Source organism: Podarcis erhardii, assembly GCF_964252035.2.
Source record: "Podarcis erhardii genome assembly, chromosome: 17".
Classification (NCBI taxonomy): domain Eukaryota; kingdom Metazoa; phylum Chordata; class Lepidosauria; order Squamata; family Lacertidae; genus Podarcis; species Podarcis erhardii.
Window position 1 is genome coordinate 2,907,349 of NC_138515.1, and position 10,163 is coordinate 2,917,511.

Genomic DNA, 10,163 nt, shown 5'->3' on the forward strand with positions numbered 1-10,163 from the left:
TGAGCAGAAAGGAAGGCAAGGGTCAGGTGCCAAATTTTTGCCTTGCATAGGGTGCTGCTGAAATTTGAAGGACCGAAGTCCTCCCCTGGCTGAATGAGTTCGCTAAGGTTGGAGACACAAGAGGGCTGGAGTTTAGATCTGGCATCTAAATTTCATCTTATAAAAGCCAGTGGTTCTGTCACACAGGCTGGGGGAACCTGTAGCCCTCCAAATGTTGCAATTCCCATCATCCTTGACCACTGGGTATGCTGGGTTGGGACTGATGGGAGCTGGAGCTCAACAACATTTGGAGAGTACCAGGTTCTCCACCCCTTCTCTAACATGACCACAATATGGAACCTCGAGGCAGCCTCTGCTGAGGGATGGCAGGCAATTTCAGGAATCAGTGGTTTCATCTGAGTTCGAGAGTACAAAGTAAATTCTATTAAATCTGGAACACTTGAAACTTCAGCCTGTTAGTGGGGCAGGCCCAGGTCAGTTTCCCCTTGGGAACGCTGGGAATTGTAGTTTGGTAAGGGTGGTGAGAATTCTCCATTACAGAAGCATAGCTCCTGTCAGAGAACTGCAGTTTCCCAGAAGCAGAACTGCTACTTGATCAGTTTATGGCTGGAATTCAGACATGGCGGGGGGGGGGGTTGTGTTAGCAGTGGGTTTTGTAACCTTTCCTGAACTGTTAGTGCAGAGCCAATGCTGAATCACATGTGTTTCCACTATATGCCCAGTGTCTTGAGCCCTTATGTTCCAAAAGGGTCCTATCCTGCCCCCCTCACCTGCTACTTTCCCTCAACCTGCTGGCTCATCTTTCTTTTCTGTGTCTTACCATCCGCTTTGGGGCAGGGGCAAGAGGGTAGCCTGTGGGGCATGGACGGAGGCACCAGTGGCACAGCATGAACTCATAAATCCTCCCTTCCCTTGTCTCCTCCCCAAAACAGCAAGGATGGGCCTCAATACTCGAAAGTTTACCGTACTGTTGCAGCAATGCATGGGTCTTTCTTCACTTCGTGTCCTGAGGCTGTGATTGGAGGCATCTTTCACTGTCTGTCTGTCTGTCTGAGCTGTTTTGCTTCTCTGAAGTCATAGTTTGGGGTTTTCTGCCCTGGTTTTCTTGCAGCATGAAAGCAACCCCTCCTTCCTCATCTCCACTTCCTCCATCCAAAACTTGCACTCTCCCAGTGGTGCATTGGGGGGGGGGGACGTGTTGCTACATGTACCAGCAGCTGCAAACCATCCACCACCTTGCTTTCCCATCTGCACAGCACAACACTGCGACCTTTTCCTAAGAGGGCAGCACTCCAAGTGGGTCCATGGCTTGGTTAGGAATGTGGTCTGATGGCATCACCAGCTTCCTTTAAACAAAAACCCCCGACCAATATCCCTATTTCAAATCTCAAATTGTTTTAGTCGATTCCCTTCCTGTCCCAGTAATAATCCTGTGTTTCCATCCCTTCTTAAGAGGGAAAAAGCACTATGGGACCATTTCATTCAGCTCTGCACAGCCTTTGGCCCTGCAAATTGAATGTAGCCCACCAGCTGTATAGATACCACCAGTTGGTAGATACTTGACACCAACAGGCAGATACCAAAAACAGGAAGCTCGTGGGCTGGCTTGGTGAATTACAAATTATGTAGGTCTCATTTAATTCATCCTCTCAACTCTCCTGTGAGCTACATACAGTCTGGTTACAATACCCATTTATGACAATTTGAAACGGGCAGAGAAAAGGTGATGCCTCCCTGCTTCACCTTCAGGTTTTAGAGACAAACTGCACATGAAGACATGCTGCATGGAGGGCTGTTTTATTTTTGGTTTTTACCCTTTGCCCTTTAGGTCTTTATCTACTAAAAAGAACCCCCCCCACCAGCCCCCCAAAAGCTTTTTGCCTCTTGTGAGAAATGTAGTTCTGAGAGTGATTTAGGTCTTTCCAGTATGATGATTGGCAATCTACCTTCTTTGACAGGGGGAACCCTAACAATCATCAAATAATAATAATAATAATAATAATAATAATAATAATAATAATATTTATACCCCATCCATCTGGCTGGGTTTTCCCCAGCCACTCTGGGCAGCTTCCAACAGAACACTAAAATACAATAACCTATTAAACATTAAAAGCTTCCCTGAACAGGGCTGCCTTCAGATGTCTTCTAAATGTCAGGGAGTTGTTTTTCCCTTTGACATCTGGTGGGAGGGCGTTCCACAGGGCGGGTGCCACCACCGAGAAGGCCCTCTGCCTGGTTCCCTGTAACTTGGCTTCTCGAACCGCCAGAAGGCCCTTGGCGCTGGACCTCAGTGTCCGGGCAGAATGATGGAGGTGGAGACGCTCCTTCAGGTTAGGGCTTTCAAGGTCAGCACCAACACTTTGAACTGTGCTCAGAAACGTTTAAAACTTGCCCTGTAGATGGCGATATGCTGAGAGGTCACTGGTCTGAGATAGTCAACTGCCAACAGTTCAGGGAGCAAGAAAGAGCCAGGAAACCAAAAAGGAGAGCACTGTTTAAGGTAGACAGGGCTGACCAAAGACATAATGAGATGGAAAAACAACATGGCCTCCCTCCTGCTAACTAACCTTGAAAATGTCTCATATGTACACTCTTTTGAAATGAACCACTGTATCATTATGAAGCAGTTGTTCATTTTAGTGGGACTTGTGCATGAGAACATCCTGGTGGATTGAGCTTCATGCATTGGATTGGTCTCCAACTCTGCTGCCCTTAATGGTGCACAAAATCTGCCCGAGGCAACAAGCTCGCTTTACCTCATGGCAGGGGCACAGTGTTACCCGGGGGGGGGGGGAGGCTCAACCAATAATGTTAAGTTAAACACATAATGCAGCAACCAAGATACCTGGGACTGAAACATGATATAACCCAGGGTGATATAAGTACCTTCTTTGACTAATCAGAGGCCAGAGTTGAAGAGCAAAGTAATGACATTGCCAACATGGAACAGAGTAAACTGAACATATTCCTAGTCTTTTAGATTTATTATATGATGCTAAGACAAATCTTTCCACACCCAGTCCCAGAGAGGCCTAAGTAGAATGTAGCACCTGCTATATTCATGACTACACAATTGCATAGGAACTTTCCCTTCATGTAGCTGACCATTTACTAGCTGGTAATTTACCAGTGTACATGTACCCACTTGTTAAGCCAGCATGGTTTTATCATGTGCTAACACAAATTTTACCTCTCCCCTTATTTCCTGGGTTTCTGATAAGTACGAAGATTTTCCTCACAACCTGGCAGAACAATAGAAACAATGGGCTTACCAAATGGTTGTGTGCACCATCTAGTATCTTACCACCCAGCAAAAAATCGTGTGTATTCACTAAAAGTTTACTCCGAGCAGCTACATTAAAATGTTGGGTTCTAGTTTTGTTTTTCACTTTCTGCGCAAAGCTGAAAGTTGGTTGTAGGACTCCTTGCTTTACCATGAACAGCAACAGAACCATATTTTTCTCATTGCTGACTGTAGAACCTAAAATGGCCGCACACCCTTCCCAATGGAGGAAAGAGCATTTAGGAGCCTCAGACCTTCAAATGCCATATTCTCTCTAAGCTCCATTCTTACTTGCTTAGCTACCTTTCAGTATATGACCCAGTATTTCTGCCTTTCCTGCATGCTTCCGAATTGTGCTGGGGTTCTGGGTTTTGCTTTGTTGCTTTTTGTCTTTCTCTTTTAGGCCTTCTCCTCAGCTTGATCCTTCCCACTCCATCTCCTGGGTACAGGAACTGGATTCTGGGCCCCTAAAGCATGATGTGGCATGAAGGCACCCAACTGCACGTGCTGCCCTAGAATGTTGTGCTTCCGTCCTACTTCTTTTGCTCACTGGGCATGCAGACTAGTCCACATTATGCGTCTCTTGTCCACCACCAGCTTCCTAAGCACTAATCAAGATGAGCCACTCCTCTCTCATGGGAGAAAAAGTGTTCCCCCTTCTCCCACACCAAAACGCACCAGAAATTTTGAGCTAGGAGCAGAATGGTTTAGGATTTTTACCCACAAAGCACTGCAGGGCTAATTAAGATGGACATGGCAGTAAGCACACTGCTTGTTTATTTTTGAGCCATTTCCCCCCAGCCCTTCCTTGAAAGAGGCAGCAGGTTCGTTCCGTTCATGAAACCAGACAGGCTGAGAATATTTTAAGCTTTTTCTGAAGCTGGGAAATCAAATGCTACTCCCCTGTCACCTTTGGTAAATTAGCTGCTCTCAACTCTGAGGAAATTAAGGGGAGCCCAACTGAATTTTAAACGCCTGTGTTAATTGCCAGACTGAGGGGTGAGAAGATGGGGAGAAACAAGCAGCAAAGAAACAGAGCAGGTATGAAATGCTGTACCCAAAACAAAAAGTTCAGGATTTTTCCTGAGTGTAGAGGATTTTACACACACACACAATTTCTTTTCTGTTCTCCCACTTTCTTTAGATTAAATTCATTTCCACCCTCCACTGTCTGTCCCTTACAAAGCCACTAGATTGTTTCACCCAATGAAAAAATGTTGGCCACATAACACCCTCCCCCATTCCTGTTCTAACCATCCGCACTTGCCATTTTTTCTATTGATTCTTCTTCTCATCCCTTTTAGTTTTTTTAGTTCTTCACTGCTGATGAGGGCTCCTTTAGTCCCCCTCACCTTTCTCCCCAATCACCCCTTCCATCAATGTCCACCAGGAATCATAAATAATATCCCAGGTATGGCGAGGAAATGGAAAATAAAGAACAACAAAACACACGAAAACTGGGCTATAGTTAAGAAAGCAGAGGGGCTGGTTGTCTGCATGGGCGACCGCTCTTTCCACCAGCTTTGAGTCGGGCCTTGGGACTTAGAAGCCAAAGAAAATGAAGCAGGGCAGCGGGAGGTGATATCAAGAACAGTGTAAAGCTGTATAAAGCTGCACAAGCCTGTCTTTGGCTTCTTTGCTTCTGCTTATAGCCTATGGAAGGTGGGTCAGAGCAGAGCTTATGCAGCACACAAAATTTGTATGGCTTACGTCCAAGTTACCATCACCTTAAAATGTACAACATCACAGAATTATCCTGGCTTAACAGTCATTCCCATGAAATCGTAACTCTTTAATTGGAATTAGGGACATACAGAATTCTTAGCCCCCTCACTGTGCTACAATTTGCTGAGGGAAGCCATGACAGTTAAACTGGTATAAAACTGATATATGCTGTTTTGTATCATAGAAGTGCCCTCAATTAGCTAGCAGGGCTGAAAACAAATTCACCTGAGATATTTATGAAACCCTGGAGAACCACTGACAATGCACTGACAGGGGCTGGAATGAGGAGGAAAGTTAAGTGTTAGGACTGCAAGGTCCTATCCCTTCTCCTCAGCCTTCTCCTTGACCAAGCCAGCTTGGCAAAGGACAAAGTTAGCAAGTCCCACCAATGTGGCCTGGCGTCAGTTCCGGCTCTCAAGAGACAAGCTCTCATTCTCTCTCTTCTCTTTCCTCTTGGCCTTCCCTGCAGATCCGCGTAGTGAAAGCGTTCCGTAGTTCCCTCTACGAAGGGCTGGAGAAGCCAGATACGAAGACCTCCATCCATAACTTCATGACAACGCCCGAGTTCTTGATCAACGACTACATCCACAACATCCCCCTCATTGATGATACAGACGTGGAGGAGAGCGAGGGTCCCCCGAGACGGCGCTTCCGGGCCAGTCCCCCACCATCCCCCAACAAGAACAACAACGCCATTGACAGCGGCATCTACCTAAGCACGGATGCCAGCAAGACACCTACCTCCTCGTCCAGCCCTGTTAGCCCGCTCCACAGCATGGAAACTTCCCTCTAACACAACCCCACCATGCAACCAGTCAAAATGACTTTGTGCACAGCAGGGGTCTTCAGTTCCTCCTGGGAGACAAGGACTAGCTGAGTGAGTCAGGAAAGAAACCGGGCAGGAGATGGTGTTTCTCCTCTTGACACTGGAGGTTTTTTCTCTTAACGGGGTGGAAATGGACACGGTTTCTGCCACTGGTTGGCTCAGGCAAATGAAGACGAGAAACTGAACTGATGCAATGAAAAGCGATAGACAAACTGTGAAGGGGGAGAAAAGTTTTCTTCAGAATCACCCATGAGGGGTTTGTGGCTGAGTCCCGGAGGGTGTACAGGAAAAAAACAACCACCCATTTCTCTAGTCTGTTCTTCGTTTCTCTTTGGACACAAAACACACTCACCGAACCCACGATAATCCCCCGTTTGGGGGTTGCTTTGATTTATTTCTGGGACCTCTTTTCAGGTTTCCCCTCCCCCCAAAAAAAAAGTTTAAAAAAGGAACTATATTTGCACCGGGAAAAGAACAAAAAAAAGGAAAAAGGAAAAAAGAGGAATAATCTAGACATCTATTATCCTAAATATATATATATGATACCAACCAACAGATGTATTAACGGACCTTCTGACCATAACGCATGCCTGTTATCAAACCCTCTTTTCTCCTTTCCCCTCTCCCCCAAGGGAATTTCAGCCTAGGGCAAATCTGTTTTTGGTTTTTGTTTTTTTTTTTCTTTTTTAAAAAGATCATTGCTTGCTGTAGCTTGTATTTTATATCAGGGTTTGCCGGGGAAAGAACATTGATTATTTCCTCTTGGGAGTGGGAATTGACTGTGGGGCAGTTGCTGAGTACAGTAACAGAAGCCCTGATGGGCTGGGTCTTGCACAGATGCAGAGTGGTGGAAATTAAGGGTCGTTGCACTGGCACAAATTTGGGCCTTTTCAGACAGTTATCCAGAACCTGACCCAAAGCAGGCCTCCCTGAAATGGTGTACTGCCCCCCAAGCCCCCTCCCTGGAAGTACTCTCAATCCAAATGCTTCCTAAAGCTGGTAATTTTGATCAGCTTCCAATAAATATCTGAGCAAAAGAGACTGTTTAGAAGGGGGGGAAAGATAAAGATTGAACTACTTTTTTTTTAATCTACCAAGAAAGAAAGCAACAACTTTCTTGATATTAGAAATTTCTCATTCAAAGCATTGATCAGACTGGCAAAGAAGCTGTATTTCTGATAATCTTATATTTTGTGCCCAAAATGAAGGAATAGGTTTCTAGCCCTCATGGTTGTGGAAAGACATTTGAATGCATGCAGGCTTAGTGGCCTTAGTAGTTAATGACTACTCATCAAGTAGTTCTGGCTTCCACTCATTTTTACTTAATAATGCTGATTTATATTCAGTTTTATTCCAGAGTTTAGTCATGTTATAATGCTTTTCCTTTTACAGTGGTTTCAAGGACTGCATATCTCCAGACCCGATGACAGTACCTGCAAATGCTGGGCTGGGAGAAACAAGGTTATTAAGAGAATTCCACTTTTCCTTAAGGAGACTTCATGCATTTCCATTCTACTTCACTATTTTTTCCTTCACACAGTTGTGGACCATGGGAGCCACGATCCCAAAGGTACCACGGCAGCGAGGACTGGGGTGCCCTTAGGAGTGACAAGGTGGGAGACAGGTCCATGAGGCCCAACTCACTGGGAAGCTGGTCTGCCACACAGATACAAGAGAGCACTGCTGCCTTTTCTTGCAGCTCCCATGCATTACTGTTCAGCCCGTAGAGGTGAATGGCCTGGTGGGCTGTGCCTCATACTAGTTAGCAGTAGAGAATGCGTACCATTTGTACGCATTTCTGCCTCGTACGCCAAAATCACAAGGCAACCATTTGAAGGTGGCAGAGATTCCTGCTGCTGAGCAGTGTGTATTCCTGGCTCACATGCTACCTTGATCCTATGCACAGACAAGTGCTGTGAGGTGGTGGTGAGGAGGTAATGTTTGCTTTGCTCGTTTATATCCCACTCTTCCTCTCGGTTCAGGGTAGCCTATAGCGCATTATTCTATGTTAGTCCTGCAACAATCCTGTCAGGACAGAGAGTTAGAGAATGAGTTCATAGAATCCTAGGGTTGAAAGGGACCATCTAGTCCAAAATTGCAGCAGTCTTTTGCCCAAGGTGGGATCAAACGCACGACCCTGAGATCAAGAATCTCATGCCGTATCAGAGGCCACCAAGTAGCTTCCATGGCTGGGTGTGATTTCCCTTGTTTAACTCTGACGCGCTATTGGATGGATGCACTGCACTGGCTCTCGCTTAGAGAACCTTTGGTCTAGCAGGCGAGGGCAGAGAAAGAAAAGTTGAGGTTCACGACACAGCAGCAGATGGTGTCATAAGGTCAGAAAAACGCCTTTATCGCCCAGAGAGAATACTGGCTTCCACCAGGTTAAGCTTGCGTTCATCTTCCAAACCAAACCAGCTTATCTTAACCTCAGTTATACAACATTCCTGCCAGAAAGAACCTGTGAAAAGCTCCAAACTGCCACTGGCTCTCCATGGCAGCAAGCACGGATGTGGGCAGAGTGCAACCACTGAACTTAAATGAAGGGCCAGCACCCTTTGGATGATGCTGAGGGTTTCTTACAAGTATCTGGTGCCGTGGTCTGCACTGATACAGTTCCGCAATGTGGGGCTACATAGAGGCCACCAAAGAACCATTCATAGTTCTGTCACACACGGTGACAAAGGAGCTGCACCTACAGCAGCCAGGGGGAGATGGCGAAGGAGTCAGGATTCATGGGTGCTGTCCCTGACCAGACTGTTTTGTCTTTCGCTGCAAAGATGAGTCGCCCTCAACCCCTTGCAGCCCCAGCTTTCTCCGCGTATAAAAAACACGTAGCTAAAAGTCTGTAATATTTAGAAACTGTGGAACATACTCTGCGTTTTCCCAGGGCAAACCTGCTTGAAAATACCAGCTGCAGCACTGTCAGAAAAGCCATCCCTTCTTCGGAAGGGCAAATGCCAAACCCATCTGTAAATCTTTTTGTCGTCATCTTTTCTTTCCAAGAAAAACAACGAAAACAAAAAAAAAAGTTTCTTTTTCCTCATCTGAGTGTTTAAAGGGGAAAAAAATAAAAATGGAAATCTTAAGTGTTTAATTTTCAAGTAAACGGAATGGGCCACCAAAGGAAAGCTTTAGTCCCAGTCTGGGCTTATATATGCACACACACACCCCATCCGAACAAAAAAGAGATCACTTTGCTGCTGTACAAATTTGCCAGGTGTTTATCAGTGAGTTTCTGCTATTTCACAAGTGCGGGAGGGTAAGGGCATTCCTTCTAAGGGAGGGGGGGGATTGCGTTTCATTGGGGATATTTTTTTTCATAAATCATAGTAAAAAGGGGGAGAGGGTGAAAGGTTTTTTAAAAATAATAATAAATAATAATAATAAATAAGTAAAAAAAAAAGGCGCTTGTACATTTGTCCAAATGGAAGAGGCCATCCAAAAATCACAAAGCCATCAGGCTAAAAGCCCCAAGATTGCTAAATTGCTTTAATGACTTGATTATTAAAACAAGACCAGGCTGCTACCCAAAGCGAAAGCAGAAAACCAGCCATAGTCCCAGGATAGCAACGCTTTCAAGCAAAAATGGGGGAGAAATAAACTACAAGTGCTACAAAATATTGTTTGTAAGCCCAATTTGTTTTGGAAAAAAAAAATTATCAAGAGCATTGTAAATGTACAAGTAATATATAAACCACCGAACTTGGGTATTGGATAAATTTTAACATGCATTTATGATAATCTATTGCATTTTGTACCAGTTATCCTTCTTGTTATTTGTACATTTACAGTGCCTTTGATAAAGGACTTTTTCTCAAAATGCAATGGGCTGTAATAAATAGTATGTAGAGTTTATTTCCTTTCTTTGGCTGCTACCATCATCACTGTCAAGTGGACCACACTGGGGACCATCCATAAGGGACCTACAGTTTGCGTAAGTTTGGTAAACCGTTTTTCCCACTCTCCTCCATCCTAAGGAGTATACACTAATAGTAAGCTCCATCCACTGTCCCAAAAAACTGTAGAAGAAAACCCTAAAAGCGGAAGGGGGTCCCAAAACAATGAAAACTAAGCATGCAGTGTGGGACACAAGATGCTGACAGTGGTGGGGAGAAGGGGTGGCTGGCTTGCTAGAACCAAGAGCTGGAGCACGTCTCTCTGCAACCCCATGTGGCTAGTCCAACTTGTTCTAACCAGTAGCAGATGCTTCCTTTGTTAGAACTCCACTTCCAACATCCTCTCCACTTGATGCCTGATTGTCTCTTAAGAGTATGCTGGCTAAGGGTGTTGCCAGGTTTGGAAGACACACCACAGGTGGGGGGG

At 45.2% G+C, this 10,163-nt stretch overlaps 1 protein-coding gene across 8 annotated transcripts in view; it reads left to right on the forward strand.

Moving 5' to 3' along the window:
• The window catches only part of ATP2B3 (ATPase plasma membrane Ca2+ transporting 3), a 117,195-nt gene extending 110,682 nt beyond the window's left edge, over positions 1–6,513 (forward strand). For 5 of the 8 annotated variants that reach the window (XM_081844525.1, XM_081844519.1, XM_081844518.1 and 2 more), the window contains one exon: positions 5,481–6,513. In XM_081844525.1, the coding sequence (XP_081700651.1) occupies positions 5,481–5,804 (324 nt within the window). In that variant the 3' untranslated portion in view covers positions 5,805–6,513. The remainder of the gene's footprint in view (positions 1–5,480) is intronic. The other 3 variants (XM_081844522.1, XM_081844523.1, XM_081844524.1) reach the window with 1 other exon arrangement.
• Positions 6,514–10,163: the final 3,650 nt, after the last annotated feature.